The 20,297-nt window shown below is 46.5% G+C and overlaps 1 protein-coding gene across 1 annotated transcript in view; it reads right to left on the reverse strand.

The window, feature by feature from the left end:
- POU2F3 (POU class 2 homeobox 3) overlaps positions 1 to 20,297 on the reverse strand; it is a 57,638-nt gene that overhangs the window by 31,352 nt on the left and 5,989 nt on the right. Inside the window, exons 2-4 of the mRNA XM_024196671.3 lie at positions 19,766 to 19,819; positions 18,924 to 18,992; positions 5,374 to 5,408 (exon numbers count right to left, since the gene is read on the reverse strand). Coding sequence (XP_024052439.2) covers positions 5,374 to 5,408; positions 18,924 to 18,992; positions 19,766 to 19,819 — 158 coding nt within the window. The remainder of the gene's footprint in view (positions 1 to 5,373; positions 5,409 to 18,923; positions 18,993 to 19,765; positions 19,820 to 20,297) is intronic.

Raw genomic sequence — 20,297 nt, forward strand, 5'->3', positions numbered from 1 at the left:
GGTTTTTTTTTTTTTTTGCTTGGGGCGGCAAAAATGGTAGAGCCGGCCCTGGTTGTTACCACACTGGACTCTACCATGTTAGCAGACGTGACTAATGTCAAAACCTACTATAGGTGCTGGAATTAGGGGTACTGCCGTAACCCCTGGCTTGAAGTAGTTTCCATCATATACATTGGTTCAACAGCTCTCAGCACCTCCACTATCCAAATTGTTCCAGCGCCCCTGTTTGCAACTGACTTCTATTGGGGAAGGATCAAACCTATTATGCCGGACACTTTGCTGTTGTGGGCTTGTTTCCTACTGTATATTATTGTGGCAAGTGTTTGTGCTTCTCTGAGAGACGAAGAAGACAACCAACTGTTCCACAATAAAACGGGATGGAGAGATTAATGAAAGCATTGATGATGCATACCTGTCCGACATTCTGATAAATGCCCATCATATTGGAAGGAGTATACATGGAAAGTGATGACCTGATGTTTAATCCCCCCCCCCCCCAGTCATTACAAAGAAATCCTGTCTAGATGGCTTGGGCAGCACTGGGGAGTCTATGGGGAAACAGCCTATTGCTGAGTCTGCATTTCTGATGTAAATCATTCAGTGTAGTAGGGCCCAATCCTATGAGGTCCAGAGCAGCCTCTGGGTCTGATCCAAAGGCTGGTGAAATCAATGAGAGTCTTTCCATTGATTTCAAGTGGCTTTAGATCCGGCACAACGTACTTTCGCTGCCTATTTCTATCTCGATGGAATTTTCCCTTACGACTAGTTCTGAGCCACTCAGGTGATCCCTTTGGCTCACAGAAGTTCTCTGCCATCAGTTCTGGAGTCCACAGAGTTGGAGCCACAAGGCTTTTTTGTTTTTAGTGTGGTTTTCCAATGGAAGACAACTGGGCGGGTCAAGACACCTTTGATGGGGAGGGACTGATCCACCCAAGCCCAGATGAGCCAAAGCAAACAAACAGATAAATGGCCCACTCACACCTTCTCAGATGGAAACCACCAGGGCAAACCCTGAGGGGCAGAGAGTGCAGTGGGAAAGGGGAAGGACCAGAACAGCCTGCCCATCACCAGGGTGATGAATTTGCACATATGCAACATCTGCTCAGATCCCTAATGACAGCCTTGAGATAGCCCCAGCCTCTTATGGCTTTCCCCTCCCCAACCCTATGGCTAGAGGCCAGAGCTAACCCACAAATCTGCCGCCTCCCACATCTGTCTCTAGGCTTCCATCTCCTTTGGGCTCTGAGGATCTGATCCAGAGTCCACAGAAGTCAGTGTAGGAGTCTTTCCCATTGACTTCAATGAGCTTTGGAGAAGGCCCTACAGCATTTTAGGAGCTGGGATCTACGGTGTAAGAAGTGCTGACTCTACCTGCCTCACCTGAGGGTTTTGACCTGGGACTCAAGATTCGGGGGGATTTCTCAACACGGTCTTCAAAAATCTCCGGACAATCAGAGATGCCATGGCTGCAGATGCTAGGGCTGTCGATTAATCACAGTTAACTCATGTGATTAACTCAAAAAAAGTAATCGTGATTAATTGCACTGTTAAACAATAAATGCCAATTGAAATTTATTTAATATTTTTGATGTTTTTCTACATTTTCAAATATATTGATTTCTATTACAACACAGAATTCAAAGTGTACAGTGCTCACTTTATATTATTTTTTTATTATAAGTGTTTGCACTGTAAAAATGATAAACAGAATAGTATTTTTCAATTCACCTCATACAAGTACTGTAATGCAATCTCGATCGTGAAAGCGTAGCTTACAAATGTAGCTGTTTTTGTTACATGCCTGCACTCAAAAACAAAACCATGTAAAATTTTAGACCCTAAAGTCCACTAAGTCCTACTTCTTGTTCAGCCAATCGCCAAGACAAACAACTTTATTTACATTTATGGGAGATACTGCTGCCCGCTTCTTGTTTACAATGTCACCTGAAAGTGAGAACAGGCGTTTGCATAGCACTTTTGTAGCTGGCATTGCAAGGTATTTACATGCCAGACATGCTAAACATTCGTATGCCCCTTCATGCTTCAGCCACCATTCCAGAAGACATGCTTCCATGCTGATGATACTCGTTAAAAAAGTAATGTGTTAATCATGGATGGTGGGTGAAACTTCCCCTGGGGGAGGCGAGCGCCTTGTCCTGCCTCTTCTGTCCATGGCCCCGCCCATGCTCCATCCCTTCTCCGCCCCAGGCCCTGCCCCTGCCCCCTCCCACCGCTGACTCGCCGCTCACCTCTTCACCCCCCAGTAAAGTCCCCCCCTCCACTGACCACCTCCCCCACCCACCTGCCGCTCGCCAACCTGCTGCTTGCCTCCTCACCCTGCTGCTGATCTCCCTCCCCGCTGTGAGACACTGCCCCTTTTTCACCCTAAAGCACTAATAACATTCCCTAAGGGAACTGAACAGGCAACAGCTATAGATCAATTGCCAGATGGATTCTCCTCTGCATGGTAGGGAGTTTGATCGGTGTATACTGTATATAGAGAGACGTGGCTTTTCACGCCACCTGCGCCAAACTGAAGCCGAATCTCTCCTTTTGAAAAAGCCTTGGTCATTGACAGCCTGCATTATGGCAGTAGTTTAATCACCTCTCTTACACATAATTCCCTGCCAGACTCCTTTACTTAAACTGGGTTTGAATAAAACGCCTAGATCAAGAATTTGGAAACGGTTTTTAACCCCCAAATAACACATTTTGCTACAATAGAAAAGCCAGCTGAATGTGGCCAAAGGGAAAGGCTTCCTGGCCGTTGGCAAATGCCTGTTAAATGGCTTCATTTATTTTTGCGGATACAGACTAACACGGCTGCTACTCTGAAACCTGTCATTACCACTTTAATGGCCCTTTAACAGTTTCAGTGATTGGCTACAAGGTCTCTGGAAGGTTTTTTCACCGGTGTAAAAGTTATTCAGGGATCCCCTCCCTATGCCGCCTCACTCCCCTGCCTGCCACTCGCATCCTCACACACACACACACCAGGCCCCACGGGGAGGGGGAATAAGGAGGAGAGAAGCTTCAGGCAGCTGCGGGGACCTCCAAAAGGGGAGTGGAGGAGCAGAGAGGAAGAAGACTGATCAGGTAGCAACAGCAGTCCCTGGGAGCCTCGGGGAAGAGTCAGAGCAGGGAGGGGAAGAGGCGGGAGGGGGGGTCACCACAGCCCTGGTGTCGGGCGGCAGGGACGGCTGCACTAGGAGAAAGAGCAGGAGTTTTTGTGGCACCTTAGAGACTAACAAATTTAGTCTCTAAGGTGCCACAAGTCCTCCTGTTCTTTTTGCGGATACAGACTAACACGGCTGCTACTCTGAAACCTGCACTAGGAGAGGCAGTGCCTCCCCTTGCCTATTATATCGGCCGCACATGGCGTTAATTAAATTTGTGACTGAACTCCTTGGGGGAGAATTGTACGTCCCCTGCTCTGTTTTACCCGCATTCTGCCGCATATTTCATGTTATAGCAGTCTCGGATGATGACCCAGCACATGTGGTTTGTTTTAAGAACGCTTGCACTGCAGATTTGACAAAAATAATTAATTAATGGAGATATCCCATCTCCTAGAACTGGAAGGGACCTTGAAAGGTCATCGAGTCCAGCCCTCTGCCTTCACTAGCAGGACCAAGTACTGATTTTTGCTCTAGATCCCTAAGTGGTCCCCTCAAGGATTGAACTCACAACCCTGGGTTTAGCAGGCCAACGCTCAAACCACTGAGCTATCCCTCCCCCCCACAGAAAGAACCCTCCCCCTTCACGGAAAGAAGGTAGCAATGTGAGATTTCTCAGGATAGCTACAGCACTCAACCCAAGGCTTAAGCACCCAAAATCTGAGAGGGACGAGGGGTGGAGCTAGGGTGACCAGACAGCAAGTATGAAAAATAGGGACAGGCGGTGGGGTTAATAGGAGCCTATATAAGAAAAAGACCCCAAAATCAGGACTGTCTCTATAAAATCAGGACATCTGGTCACCCTAGGTGGAGCATGCTTTCAGACGTCTTAAAAAAGTAACACTCCGATGTGGAAACTACTGAACCCAAACCACCAAAAAAGAAAATCAACCTTCTGCTGGTGGCATCTGACTCAGATTGTGAAAATGAACATGTGTCGGTCTGCTCTGCTTTGGATCGTTATCCAGCAGAACCCGTCATCAGCTTGGACGCATGTCCTCTGGAATGGTGGTTGAAGCATGAAAGGACATATGAATCTTTAATGCATCTTTCACGTAAATATCTTGTGACGCCAGCTACAACAGTGCTATGCGAACACCTGTTCTCACTTTCAGGTGACATTGTAAACAAGAAGTGGGCAGCAGTATCTCCTGCAAATTGTAACCAAACTTATTTGTCTAAGCGATTGGCTGAAGTAGGACTGAGTGGACTTGTAGGCTCTAAAGTTTGACATTGTTTTATTTTTGAATGCAGTTTTTGTGTGTGTACATAATTCTACATTTGTAAGTTCAGTTTTCATGACAAAGAGATTGCACTACCGTGCTTGTATTAGGTGAATTGAAAAACACAATTTCTTTTGTTTTTTACAGTGCAAATATTTGTAATAAAAAATAAATATAAAGTGAGAACTGTACACTTTGTATTCTGTGTTGTAATTGAAATCTATATATTTGAAAAGGTAGAAAACATCCAAAAATGTTTAAATAAATGGTATTTTATTACTAACAGCACGATTAATCACGATTAATTTTTTTAATCGCTTGACAGCCCTAGCAGATACCACAACCAGGAACCTAACATTGATTACAACACAGTGGCAGGGGAAGAGTCCAGGGGAGGCTGCAAAGGAGACAGTTCTTGAGACCCACTCCTGTCCAGATTCATTCACTTATATCTGGAAATAGATCTTTTAAAATGTCAGGGCAGTCTATGTTTGTCTGATGTTCCTGCCCCCTGCTATCTTGCAAAGGGAAATCTGCAGGGGAATCTGTGCCTTTTCAGCTCCCCATCCCAGGAAAATAATAGTGTTGCCCCAGGCACAGCCAGAACTCAAACCACCCTCACCATGCCTGTCCCTCACACTCAGGTGCATCGGCCCCGTGCATCCAGACACATATGGAGGGCGACAATGTCACACACAATAGAACGTCTGTGGCACCCTGGAGCCGAGGCTGGATTCTCTCCCAATGGAACGAAAATCCCTTTCATAGCGTGATTTAATAAAAAAAAAAAAAAAGTTCACGTGGATTTAAACAAAATCTTAAATCAACAAATGGACTATGGACTAGAAAGGCCTACACAGAGAAGCAGCATCAGTCATTCTGATCCACGAAGAACAGTTCCTGGGGACCCAACGAGATCAGCAAATGCAATGACCTGCCTTGCAAAAGGAGAGGAATGTTTGGGTAGATCTTACCTGTCTGTTAAAGTCCAGCCCATTTCGTTCATTTCCTACAACAGAGAAGAACAAGAATGAATCTTGGTGTTGCTAAAGTGCCTAGACCCCTCCACCAGCCTCATTGCGCTCGGCCCTGTACAAACATACATGAAGACCTGCTCCTTTCCCCGACAAGCACACCATTCAGTGCAGGACAAGATGCAACAAGTGAGCGTGACAAACAAAGGCAGGGAGATGGGGCGGCAGGATGGAGGCAATGAAAATAAGACCAGGCTGTTACAAAGGTGGCTGTTGCGCAACTCAATGGTTCCCGAAGGTACCAAATCTTTACTGAAATAAAGAGAACCAGCTCTCCCCGGGTGATGCCCCCACTGCGCTGTCACGGGGAAGCTCAGCAGAAGTGGGGCTTGGAGCAAGCAGCATCCTTAGAGGTTACTGAGGGAGGGTGTTCCCTAATCTCTGGCTATCCGACAACTAGATAGCAAGCGCAGAGAAGCTGTGGGAGATGCTGGTAAACAGGTGATGAGGCGGTTCACCTGCAATTCTTGAGGGAATTTGTGGCCCTGAGTAATTACAGGAGATCTAAGGGAATGGAAGGTGCTGTGGGGTTGTGCTAAAAAAGGGGGACTCCTTGATTCAAAGGCAGCTAGGCAAAAGCAAGGGGAATCAGACAGGATCCAACCCGAAGATACAGCACAGGCCTTCACTCATTTCCCTTGGATGATCAACATCTTACCCGCTCCCCACCCAAATCCCTGAGTTCATTGGAACTTGGACTCCAAACCTGGACGTGAATTTTCAGCCACTCTCTACAACGGCTTGAGCCAAACCTCCCAGAGCTGAATCCCAAACTTTAGAGAGTTCAGGTCCCGGATCCAAATTCTCCAACAAAGGCTCATGTCTAATCCATAGGTGCCGCCATTCTCAGCTTCACACCTTCCTCCTCCTGCTCTTTCCCTCCAAACACAACCTGGCCACTACCCATCCCTTTCTGTTCTGTTCCTTCAAGGTCTTTACAGGCTCTTGGACTCCGTTATCTCACTATAAAAAAAGACACTAGCTGGGAGGGAGGGTTAGTTTTTACAAAACATCTGGGCTTGGATTTTCAAAAGGAGCCTAAGGGGATTAGGCACCCAATGGGAATGTCAATGGGCATTGGGTGCCTAACTCCTTTTGGCTCCTTTGAAAATAAGTTTGAGGTTAGGCAAAAAAAATAGTAATAATCTTTCTTCCATTTATTTAAGTCAATGATTTCCCAAGAACTAATAATATAAATCCATGTTTCTATCCAGTTTCGATCTACACAGGCTTGCATGATTGTAGTATCCTCTTCAATCTCACTAGAGGAACATGCTGCGCAAGCAGTAAGGATCCTTGTTTGAAATCTAGTCTTGCCCAGCATCAGGCAACCAGAAAGAAAAGCACACGAACGAGTCAGATCCTCAACTGAGGTCAAACACCCACCGCTCCATCAGCTTCAGTGGTGCTCCCCTGCTTCAGATCAGCTCAGAGCCTGGCTCTTGGGTAGGGTGACCAGACAGCAAGTGTGAAAAATTGGGAGAGCGGGTGGGGGATAATAGGAGCCTATATAAGAAAAAGCTCCAAATATCAGGACTGTCCCTATAAAATCGGGACATCTGGTCACCCTACTCTTGGTGCTCCGCCAGATTCCGGAGGAACCTAAACCTCCCAAGCCTGGAGTTCTGCTCTAAAGCTGGAACCCTTCATTTCCAAGCAAGGTCTGAACTGGCAGAGTGAGTCCGGCCCTCTTTAATCATGAGGGCGTGTGCCAAGCTGGGAAAGCGCCCGGTACTGAAATGAGGGGCTGTCGTGCTTTGAGAACATCTCCTCCCACCCTCAGAGTACTTCCCCCAACTCCCACTTTGAGGGTGCTCAGGTTGGAAGGAATAATCATGGTTGGCTATCAGTAACACTTCAGGCAAACAGCCAACTCCTCTCCCTGGTTCATCTGGCAGCCAGCAAGTATGTGGCTGCTTTGCATAGTGCTGGCACCAGCTCTGGTGCGAGTTTGCCTGGGGAGGTTTCTCTAGGGATGGGAGGGGAGAGCCGCAGCAGGGTTCCGGCCGGATTTTTTGCCAGGAGTGTTTTGTTTACAACTGAAAAGTCAAACAGCGTGGTCAGTTCTCAACGAACGCAACCCCTATTCGGATCCTTGCTGTCACCATCACAACCAGCACGACCCCCATTTGGATCCCTGGTGTCACCATCACAACCAGTGCAAAAATATGTAGTCACGACAGAAGAGATCATGCTGGTGGGGAAGTGGCACTGTATGTGAAAGAAAGCATAGAGTCAAATATAGTAAAAATCTTAAATGAATCAAACAGTACCCCAGAATCTCTAGGGACAGAAATGTCACGCTTGACTAATAAGAGTGTAGCAGTAGGAATATACAATGGTGACAGTGACTGGTGAAGGAGATGAGAGAGGCTACAAAAACAGAAAACCCAATTATAAGGGAGGATTTCAACCATGTTGTCTATGAGCATGGCACCTCAGGATGTGATAAAGAGATAATATTTCTAGACACCAATAATGGCTGCTTCTTGGAACAGCTTTCCCTGGAACCCGCAAGGGGAGAGGCAATTCTTGATTTAGTCCTAAGTGACGCACAGTATCTGGTCCAAGAGGTGAATATAGCTGAACTGCTCGGTAATATCAGCCATGATGTAATTAAATTTAACATCTTTGTAGGGGAGAAAATACCAAATAAACCCACCACAGTAGCATTTAACTTCTTTTTAATTTACATGTTATTAGCGTCCTCACTTTTGTGTAGTTCAAAAAAGGGAACAGTCACAGGAGTGAAATGCCTGCAAGCCGCATGGAAACTTTTAAAAAACACGATAATACAGACTAACTATACATACACCCCAAACAATACATTTTCTTTAAAAAAAGTAAGAGGACAAAAAATGCCACCACGGCTAAACGAAGCAGTTAGAGACAAAAAGGCATCCTTCAAAACAGCAATTTTGTTGAGTACATCAGAAGCAGGAAGCCTGCCAAACAATCCGTGGGGCCACTGGACAATTGAGGTGCTGAAGGAGCACTCAAGGAAGACAAGGTCATTGTGGAGAAGCTAAATGAATTCTTTGCATAGGTCTTCATGGCTGAGGATGTGAGGGAGAGTCCCACACCTGAGCCATTCTTTTTTGGTATCAAATCTGAGGAACTGTCCCAGACTGAGGTGTCATTAGAGGAAGTTTTGGAACAAATTGATAAATTAAACAGAAATAAGTCACCAGGACCAGATGGTATTCACCCAAGAGTTCTGAAGGAACTCAAATATGAAATTGCAGAATTACCAACTGTGGTATGTAACCTATTGCTTTAATTAACCTCTGTACCAGATGATTTGTGGATAGCTAACGTGACACCAATTTTTAAAAAAGGTTCCAGAGGCAATCCTGGCAAATACAGGCTGGTAAGGCTAACTCCAGTACCAGGCAAATTAGTTAAAACGATATTAAAGAACAGAATTACCAGAATACATAGATACGTTGGGGAAGAGTCGGCATGGCTTCTGTAAAGGGAAACCACGCCTCACCAATCTACTAGAATTCTTTGGGGGTGTCAACAAGCATAGGACAAGGGTGAGCCATTGGATACAGTGGCACTGGCCACTGTCGGAAAACAGGATACTGGGCTTCTCTTGGGGTGGCTGGGTTGCATCCCTTTGCATTTTAAGCTTCTCATGTGAGGCAGTGGGCATGCTGGGGGAAATTCTGTTGCTGTTCCCCTGTTAAAGCATAAGATCGATTACTGCTAACTCCTTGGGTTAGTTAGTCTTCTCTCCCTTTTCCCTTCATGATGAAGAAGCTGGGTCAGGACTACGATATGGCTAACGGGCAGAGATGTTTCATTTGCAGAATTTCTCTGCCTCTTAAACTTCCTATTTGTGACAAATAGAGAAGTACAGGAGGCAGCCAGCTCTCGCGGCAATGGAGAGAAAAGCAATCAAGAGTCAAGAAAACACAAGCTATAATTACCTCATGACACAACAATCGATCTTACAACATCTTCTGAGACCATGCGCTAGTCACCTACAGGGGGCATCAGTTTGCCAAGATAGCAACCTGTTGGCAACATACTGATTACACGACCAGGGTTGTAGACAGAACCCCTCCCCCAAAACCTAAATTAATTCACCCTACATTTTGAGTGAGCTGTACAGAATGGAAGGGGATTTGGTCACTAGGAAATTTTGGATTTGGACTGCACACTAATGGCAAGTTAAATCTTTATAAGGAGCAGCTGGGGAATTCACTGGGGGAACAGATTTTCCATGTGCTGCTTTGGAGAATTACATTCTGTGCAGTTGAACAATGAAAGAGGAACAATGTCAAGGAAGGAACAATGCCAGACACACATTAAGTGTGCTGGCTGCAATTATTTATACAGTAAAATGTCATTACAGCATCACACAGGGGGCAGTAAGAAGAAAATTATTGCAATGGGATGATTTATATATTGGAAACAAATGGTTAGGAAATTGGCTTGCTCACATTAATTGACTGTCTATTGACATGATTGCTGCTCCCACCAGCTCCATCATGTCGACTATCACATGATATTCAATGCTCACTCAGCAGTGGGGAAGGAAAAGCCCCCAGCAATGATCATTAGAGCTATAAATGGCATTTGAGTCGGATGTTATAAAGGAGCAAAACCTCTTAGCTGCATTGAAATGGACTCTTATATTAAGCATCAAGTTAAAAGTAACTGAACAAATAAAATGTTCCTACTTATGGTTACAAATGAATTTGATGGTCAAAATGAAAAGAATGGTAAAAGTCAAATAGGCTCCTGGGTATTTACATTGGTTTGTTTTTGCATCTCACTCAGCTTAGACAATTCATAGAGTTTAAGGCCAGAAGCGACCATCATCTAATCTGAATAGGCAACAGATTTTACCCAGTGATTCCTGCAGCCAGACCATCAACTTGTGGCTGAGCTAATACCATCACCTAGCTGTCATACAGCATGTTCATCTGTAGATCTCAAAGCACTTTACCGTGGAGGATGTCAGCATCATTATCCCTATTTTACAGATAGGGATACTGAGGCACCAGGCGGTGACAGGATTTGCCCAAATTCAGCCAGCAATCCAGTGGCAGGGCTGGGACAGACCCAGATCTGCTGCATTGCAGCCCATTACGCTATACATTAAGCCAAATTGCCTCCCCTAGAGTATCGCTCTAAGTCAACAAAGTACTGAGACAACAGTCTCCCAGGGCACTCCCTGCTGCTAGTCATTTTCACTTTCCTGGTCTCATGCATTAGAACAAAGAGGCTATGTTTGAATGGCATATACACAAGGGAATGGCTGGTTTAAACAAACAAAAATGCAGGAAAACATTTCTATACATATTCCATTTTTGGAAAAGTTCATTAATTTATAATCTACATATAGGGCCAAATTTGAGCCAACCATCCCTTGAACATACATTGTAAGCTCACTGGGGAAGAGATGACCCATTACTATGCCTTTGTACAGTTCCTGGCACAATGGGACCCAGATCTTGATGTCTCTGGATGATAGCAGAGTACAAATAAGTAACAGTACTAATAAATGGTTGGAAACAGATGTCATACAGTACAGCTGTATCAGTGATAACCATGTCAATCAGGGATGTTACATTATTTTATTGTTATTTATTAGGTGTATTGTGGCAATGCCTAGGGCCCTGGTCCTGGACCAGGAGCCCCTTGTGCTAGGTGCTGTACAATCACAGAGCAGAAAGATGTCCCAATTTTACTATTCTGTTGCTAAACATAAAGGGACAGATCCTCAGTTGGTGTAAATCACCTTACCTCCAGTTACTTCAATTAATAGCCCAGATTTTCTCCTTCTGTGCTGGCTGTTGTGCACCACTCAGGCATTGCTAAGTGGCAGAATCTGGCCCTAAATGGCCAGCAGAGAGCATCCTCAGTGTAGGGGAGAAATCAGCTGGCACCAAGTGGTATCGTTAGCTCCTACACCAACTGTCCCACACACATCATGGCAGCATGCTGGATGGAGTTTGCCTGTGCTATACAATTTACAGCTTGCATATGATCCCCTAGAGATCATACCCAGTTGGTGTAAGTTAGAGCAGCATCTAAGCTGCTCTAGTTTAAGATGAGGGACGGGGCTAGAGCAAACGTGCCAGAAAAAGCAGGGAGGCATAAGTTGCTGCTTGACAACCCCCTTTCAACCCCTGCCTGTGCCAGGCATATCTCCGTGCAAAAGACGACCCGGGCCACTGTTTCCAGAGCCAGCACGATTAGTGGTTGGTGCACAGAGTAGCTAGCTCTCAAAAAGGGCACCAGAGTCAGGAAAGAAACACCTCCTCGCTCCTCTCTCCTGCTGTCGGGAACGTGGCTGCCTTGCTGATGAATAATCTTATTGACTGGAGTGTTGGCAGACCGGCACCTGCCACTCCCCATTAGTGGTCTGTCTCTTGGAGTGCCTTTAAAGCTTCCTCCTTTACATGTCCAGTCAACCCAGTGCAGGGAGATGCGCTCAGGAACAAGGCTGCAGGGTGGCAAGGAGAAGGAGAGACAGATGCTTCCCTCCCACATTATTCAGGCTGAAGGAGTTCCCCAGGGTAGGAAGGCAGGGCAGAGGGGTGAGCAGATAGTAGGTAGGGATAGGCTATGGGAGAAGAAGAGAGAGGAGAAGGTGAGAGAGATACCAGGGAGGGGCAGCATAGGTCTGAGCAAGGGGAGTGAGACACCAGAGAGCGGTAGGTACATTCGATACTGCAGTCACTACTGGGGGGGGGGGGGTGGCATGCTGCGCTTACATCACTGCATCCCTGGTTGGAATCACCCCCTCTTCAAGGTTAGATTTAAGAAACATTTCTGGAGGGATCCATAGGATTCTTGAGGAAGCCGGGCAGGGCTTCGGGTGTCAATTAACAAATGACCTAATGGACAAACCTGGAGTCTGGGTGGTCTACATGGAAGAGATGCTACAGGTGTGAATTCCAATCGATTGATGTAACTGGTGCAATACCCCCCCCCCCCCGGCTTTTCCCAGGGGTGAGAGTGGCCTGTTTTGGTGGAGCTAAACCTATTTAGGCTAAAAACTGGTTTAAGTTAAACCTGTGCACCTCTCCTGCGTAGACAAAGGCCTCGGAGAACACCTGTCTCCTCGTCCCTCTCCTGCCAGATAGACCCACAATCTCCACATGAGGGGAGGAGGCAGGGGGACGGGAGACGCAGGCAGGTTCCAGAAGGAAACCCCCCAGAGCAGGACTTGATCCCATGGGCAGTGTTTCGGTTTGCAGGGGTAGGGACAGGGGTCTGGAAGAAGAGGCAAGCAGGCCTGCCCTTCCAAAATGCCCCTGCTCTTCCGAGAGCACAGGGTGCGCTCACCCCCCTCTGATAACGTCCTGATTAGAATAAAAGCAGCCTTTGTCCCCCCTCCTTTTGTCCTCTCCCCTCCTGAGGATGTAAAACCCCCTAATCACCTTCATTTGAATTTCAAATAAGCCCCTCCTATGCCTCTCCCCACACCCCAACTGCCTCTGAGCTGGGCATATGGAAATTTCTCCTGCCTCAGACCCAGCTGCACTATGGAAATCAGCAGCCGTATGCAAATCCTGAGCAGGCCCCTGCGCCATAGCAACTCGCTGTTTCACTGCTGGCTGCCTTTATTTATCTGGGCCCCGCCCTGGGGCTGATCCCTCTGCGGTGCAGGGCGGGGGAGGCAGAGGAACTCATTGGGGTGCTGAGGGGAGTTGCACGGGATGGTGGGATGTGAGCCCCTTTGCACTACCCGGTGGACTGAGAACCCACCAACTCACTTCACAGGAGTCGTTGTACTGTCATCTGGGAGTAAGCGTATGAGAGGACTGTTCCCTTGGCCTGCATTTGAACCACTGACCTAGAGGTGGAAGACTCCCTACCCCATTGAGTCTTGAGCCAATTAGCTTTACGTTGACCCTTAGTAGGAACAGCAGCACCTTCGGCCCCCAACAGCGATCAGGGCCCCATTATTCTAGGCGCTGCACAGACATTAAGGGAATGTCTGCACTGGGTCTGTATAGATGTACCTTCCCTACCTTTGACTGAGCCAGCTGGGTAAAAATAGCAGTGTAGCCGGGGCTGTATGGCTGGCTGCCTGAGTACGTACCTACTTTTAGTGCACTAGCTTGATCAAAGTTAGCACGTGTATGTCTTCCTGAGCAGGAAATTCCACTTCCAGCTGCAGTATAGGCATAGCCATAGGGGGAGACAGTCCCTGCCCCAGAGAGTTTACAATCTAACTAGACAAAAGGAGGGAGAATGGTTTATTGCCCCATTTTACAGATGGGAAAACTGAGGCACTGAGATTACCCAAGGGAGTCTGTGGCAGAGATGGGGATTGAACCAAGCTGCCCTGCCCTCTTTGCAAGACCATCCATCCCCTAAGCACCCAGCAGAGTCGATAGAGATTAACGCACTTGGGACTTCCAAAAGCAATTGAGTGTGGACAGTAGAGAAGGGGAGAGCTTTTGGCTTGTGAGGTTTTTGCCTGGTGCGGTGGCTTTGGTGGCAGAGATTGTCTCCCATCTCAGGAACTGCCTCCAGTCTCTGGAGTCTCCTGCCAGTAAAGTTTGGGTGATAGCCACCCTTTTGGCCAACAGCCTGGAGACCACCTGAGCTGAAGCTCCCTAGCTGGGGCGGTGACAACTCACATCTTCTGCAGATGGGCACAGAGGAGGACCTGTAACCCGCACTGGGCAGTGGGAGGAGGTTGATATGAGGCCAGGATAGGATTCAAAAGGGAGAACAGTGGTTCCCAAATCAAGGGAAACAGGCTCCTCAGGAGCTGATTATCAGAGAGGTCGGGCACCTGTAATTCATTTGCCTTGGATGCAAGCTGGGGTGCTCAATTGGCCAGATCTGTGCTTGGGCTCTTGGAAGCGCTTCATGGGGAAAACAAAGACACACGGGTTAAATAACTCAGCGTGTGGTCTAAGTCAAGTCATCAGCAGAGTGAGCCAGAGAAGCCAGGACCTCTCACTCCCAGTCCAGTTTTCTAACCGTGCCACCTTGCTCCCAAAGGTGGGGCCTCTGCATTTCACAAATCTGGACAATTGTTGTTGTTTTTTTCTGGAGCCCAGCTTCAGCACAGCGGCACAAAGCCATGCAGTGAGCCATGGACTGTCCAGGAGGGCCCTGCGGGGTGCACCCGAAGCACTGGCAGCACAGGCAAAACTGGGCTGCAGAGGGCTCTGCTGCTTTGTCTTCCTTGTCCTAGGATGCCCACGTGTTGTGCTCGCCCTGGTCTCCGGTGAGGCTGTGCAGCTCCCCACTTGCCAGGTGGAGCGGGGTGGGGATGGAAGATGTTCCCAGTGCCTGCAGCCATTCAGTTGCTGACAGTTGTGTTTGAAGTGTTTCCCTGTTGCACTTTTGTTTAAACCTTGGCTTCCCCCACCCCACAATCCCGACTGAGCTCCAGTGAAATCAAAGTAGCAGCTCTTCCTGGTGTGACCCACAGTTCTGATCAGAGCAGATAGTGCACAGCAAAGGCCTGACACGGACAAAGGAAGGAGAGGCTCACCTAGTCGTTTCATTACACCGTATACTGGTGGTTTAGACAACCACAGGACGGTGCAGCCCTCTGCTTGCTGGCTTGGAGAGGAGGGGCGATGCTGATTGGTGCTGAGCCCCCTCCACTCCCTTTGGAATCAACCCAATATTTGCTGGCATGGCCTGTGTCAATTCCCCCGTACGAACTGGGCTCAAGATGCACCAAGGGGCAGGCAGGCAAAGGAGGAGATGAGAGAGAAAGACGCACGCAGAAGCTCCACTCCCTCGTGCTGCCTTCTTTCTCCCAGAGAAAAGACACACTGTCTCTCAGCCCAGACCAACAGATCCAGCACACCAGAGGGGTCTGCCCCCTCCGCTAACCCCCATATTTTCGTTTGCAGCTATCTATCCCCCCCGCTCATTTCAGGATTATGATGATTTCATTTAGTATTTCGACAGCCCCACAGCGGTGCCTTACAGAAAAAGACAAGGGAAGTCCCCAGCCCAGCCGGGCGATGCTGCGCACACTTATTCCATTAGAGGCCCCAAAGGAGGGACTCCATCGTAGTACTGTACAAACACACAGTAAGAGGCAGTCCCAGCCCCGATGAGTTGGCCATGTAGCACAGCCCTCGTTAGCATAGGGCGCTCCATTGGAGTCAGAGGAATTACTCCTGGTAGTAAGCGTGGCAGGATGGTCCAGTGGTTAGGGCACTAGCCTAGGTCTTGGGAGACCCAGGCTTAATTCTTGGCTCCATCACAGACTTCTTGAGTGAGCTCAGGTAAGTCACCGAGGGTACATCTACACTGCAGCTGGAGGTATAATTTACAGCTCAAGGAGACATACACGTACTACCTTTAGTTGAGCTAGTGCACTGAGAGTAGGTCTACACTGCAATAAAAAACCCACTGCTGTCAGGTGCTAAGCACTCTCACCTCCTGTTAGCACTAAGGGGAGCTGAAGATGCACCCGAGTGGCTGGGGGTAACACTGAGCAGGTTGAAATTTTTGAAGAAGTTTTTTTGTTGCTGTTGTGGAGGAGAAGGCAGGAAAAGCCTTTTTTAAAAACAAAAAACTCTCTCATCCCAAACTGTCGACATTGTCAAAATGGTTCCTCTTGCATCAAAAACGTCATGCCTTTTTACAAAATAAAAATTCAAAGGGTTTTATAGCTAAATAGTTAGCACTAGTTTTTGGAGGGGCTTTTGGTAAAGGAAAAATTTCACTAACTTCTTTGGTGGGGGAAATAGACAATATTTAGGAAATTTTGAAAAAGAAAATCAAAAAATGGGTCCATTTGGAACACTTTGAAATGAAAACAAATTCATAAGTTAATACTCCCCCCCCAGTGAAAATAGGTCATCATATTTCAGCAAGTTCTGGTAACACGGGGAAAAGTCATGAGTTAAGCTTTTGTTGACAGTTCCCATCAGAGCCTTTAGCTTTGTTTTTTAGATCTAGAGCCAGATCGACCGAGATATTTGGGTGCCTGAAGAGGCAGATACGTGCCTAACCTGCTTTGGCAATTAAGAAAGTCCCAGATGCAGAACTCCCATTAAAAGTCAATGAAAATAAATGCAATTCCCAATAGACACCTATCTGCATCTTTAGGTGTTTGTAAATCTGGCTCTAGTACTTTTCCATTCTTTATAGTTACAATATTTGTAGCTGGGTAACTCTTCCTGGGAGGAGACAAGATACCTGGGGGGCTGTTTGGTTTGTTCCAACTTATTAGATCTTTTAAAAATGGAAGAAAACCAGCCCTGAATTAACAAGCCTTTCAAAGGGGACTTCTCCATGGGGAGCTCGTAAGCAAAATAAGTTACTATTATGAATAGCAATAGCCCTTTCCCTGGCAGCGGGAATCAGTGAAAATAAAATGAACTTTTCAGGAAGTTCAGTAAACGTGTCTGGTTATTTATTAATTCACAGAATAAGAGCTAAAAACAGTTTTTAAAGAATCAAATATAGGCCAGATCCCTTCAATTGGCTTAGATCCATTGGCATCAGCGGCGAGATCTGACACACTAAAGTTAGCTGGAAAGCCCGATCCCGCACTGAGCACCCTTATATTCTATTGTGGTTTTGGGGGGAAATGGGGGCCAAGAGCTCTTAGCAATTCACAGGATCCAGGCTTGATGGCTTATTGTAGCAGGGGCAAAGGTCTTGGGGGGCAACATTGAGAAGCTAGAATTTCACTGCAGTATCTGCTCACATGTTGTCTCAGTCTCCCCTTAGTCTGTTCACTTCTGAAGACCCTGAACATAGCAGGCAGCTACAGAGGTTGCATTAAGAGAGTCTCTAAAAAATTAACAACCAATTTGTTGCTTCTGACGAAACAGAAGCATTTCCTCCACCACTGAATACAAGATCTTTACAGATTTTTATTTCTCTGCATGGCTTCAAGGCCCTTAAAGCAATATTCACTCAGCTCCGATTATTCATTCATGTTTTTTAAATAAAGGTGCTTCACCTGTGCACTTTCACTTCCAACTCATCACTATTTTCCTGTTTAAATACAGCTAGTTACTAAGCTAATTTAAAATGAACGTATTATATCTGGTGAGCTCAATTCTGATCTCAGCTATACAAGTTTCATATCAATTCAACACCACTGACTTCAGCAGACATTACTCTGCCATTAACCAAGTGCAACAGAGCAAAATCAGGCCCAACCACTGTGTAAAGAACTGATACTAGAAAGAGAGCTTGACTCATGTAATGAGCTAAAGTTCCCCGGGCTTGAAACAATTAAAAAGAGATTGCTGCTATCTTCCAGGAAATATAGGGCCAGAATTTCACAAGAGTTCAACACCTATGTAGACACCATAACAATGGGCCAGATTGGCTGCGCATTGGATGCAGGGCTGTTTTGAATATCTGGCCCACATTGTGAGCATGGAACACTTAAAAACCTAGCCCTGCGTTCTTTTGAAAATCTGGGGTGAAATCCTAGCATCACTGAATTGGGACTTTTGACATTGACTTCAGTGGAGTGAGGATTCTAACCCTGCCCTTCCACATAGAAATTTGCACTAACTAAAGGAGGTGTTCCTGGCTAACCCAATAGAACTTTTCCACTTCTGAATAAAGGACTAGTTTGCGTCCTATTATAATGCAATTATTTTGTTGTTCGCATTTAAAACTCTGTTTTGTGGTAATGCAGACAGAGATTCTTCACTGACTTCCGCTGCAAAAGAGCCCTGCACATTGGCTAGGTGATGTCGTACCGAGATCTTTGGAATATCTGGCTATGTCACAACGGGTGCTGCCGGGTTCTCAGAACGTTTTGAAATTTTGGTGCACATTTTGATGCCTAAGTGGAAGCGGAGCCCTTTTGAAAACCTGGCACCAGTTGTGAGGGCCAACCACTTGTAACTCTGACCCGGAGCTCTTTGGAATCTTTGTCCTGAAGTCAAAGCCCATTATAGTCAATGGGAGCCTACTTGAATATTGTAAAATATGAAAGTGACACATCCGGTATATTGCACACTCTCCTCCAGTGGGACTGGAGGATTCGGTGCAAATCTCTGTTAAATTTGCATTAAAAAAAAAAAAATCAAGCTAAAGGCCCCGTTCATCAGCAATCCATATTCAGGGAGCACTGGAGTAAAATGAACGCCAGAGTAATCCCTGTTGTAACTTTACTCATTCCAGTGGCATATACACCAAGCAGGAATGTGACCCTGGGAGTTTTGTCTGTGTAAAGACTCCTGAATAGGCCCTGAAATACAATAAAGAGCTATCTGTGCAAGGTTGGGTACTTCAAGCCTATATTAACACTATTAACCCATTTGACCACCCATTGGATCTATTTCAGTGCTTAATCAGGATGAACATTACTGAGCTTTGAACTGGTTAACAACTATTAAGAAAAGATCTTTCATTCCCATCTGGGCGTGAGCTCAGATTTACCCCAGTGTGGATTCCTGACCAACACACAAGCTGGTTTGAGGAGTCGGACGCAAAGCACAGAACACAACATCCAACAATGCATGCCTCCCGCCTCGAGCACCCCACGTCCTGGGATAGTCTCTTACCTGGTTCCACTTGGTCGGGTTCATTGCGTGCTTCTGTGGAGTCTGCCACATTGCCACTCATCTTGAGTGCTGAAAAGAAGGCACAACTGATTTTAATAACAGACCCAGGCACATGTGGCTTCCACTGAACAACACACATCAATGTGTAATTACAATAAGCCATCAGACTTTCAAATTCTTGCTTCCTCAAAATAGAATATTCATCAGCTCCGAGGATGCCTTTTCCCTCCTGTTGCTCTCCGCATTTCCCTCATTCCTTTCCCCCTCCTCAATAGACCACTGTGCTTCTCACCTTTTGCGTCGTTCATTTCTGGCATCAGAGTGGCAATCGGGGTGCGAGCTCCCCTTTCCTTATTGGCCTCTCCCCAGAGTTTATTACACCGGTTTCTTGACTGAGCTAACCAGGGAGAAAGGGCTCCACTGTTGCTCCTCAGTTTGGGGCCCAATCACTGACTCTCCTGACCTCTTTCCCCCTCTCCCATTGTTCATTCAGCAATGACAATGTGTCTGGTGCTGTACAAAACATACAGTGAAGATGGTCCCTAAAGAGGCACACACAGTGATGATGAGATGGAGCAGGAGAGGGAATACTTTAGAGGGGAGTCTCTCTCTCTCCTGCCAGTTACCTCTCCGATTCAATTTGCCTCTCTCCGTCCCACTCCCACCTTGATCACGGCTCCCCTCCAACCCTCTCCCGCCCCATGCTTGTTCTTTAACTTCCAAAAACACAGAGCGTGCCACTTCATGGCATAGTGACATCCCAAAGACAATCGGAGCAATCTGCCACCTAACTCCAGCATTTCTGCCGGAGCCCTTTTTATCTCAATAAATCAAACATTTACCCTTAAAGTGACAGCTGCCACCACGCCTGGGGTCAGAACCTTCTTCAGGGACAGCTGAAAGAAAGGGAAGGGGAGAAATAGTCAACTTTGCTCTAACTTGCCATATAGGTCGTCTCCTTATTAAAGAGCCAAAGCACAGAATCAGTTGAAGAAGGAAGAATACTATAGTCAAATTCACATGGACTCCCCCCTTTCCCCCTTCCAGGAGAATTTTAACTCTTTCCAACCTAGTTGGACAAATAAAAAAAGAACAAACTGATTAATTTGCATAGGCTTCCAGCAGCCAATCCCCATTGAGGAGATAGGCTGATTTGCATGAGGTAATAATACCACCATGTGCAAGCTACATGTGTGCACCCATGGTTTGGCCTGGATAAAAGAAGCAGGTGGAAACCTTCCCCTTAAAGAGACATTGCCTGAATCAGGCAAACTTTAAAAAAAAAAAAAAACAACAACTCTTTTCATGCAGCAAAGAGAGAGAAGAAATCAATACTGTTTTCATATCCACTCCCCTGTGTTACTAATGCTAACG

Source organism: Terrapene carolina, unplaced genomic scaffold, assembly GCF_002925995.2.
Source record: "Terrapene carolina triunguis isolate 2854851 unplaced genomic scaffold, T_m_triunguis-2.0 Scaffold374, whole genome shotgun sequence".
NCBI classification, from domain to species: Eukaryota; Metazoa; Chordata; order Testudines; family Emydidae; genus Terrapene; species Terrapene triunguis.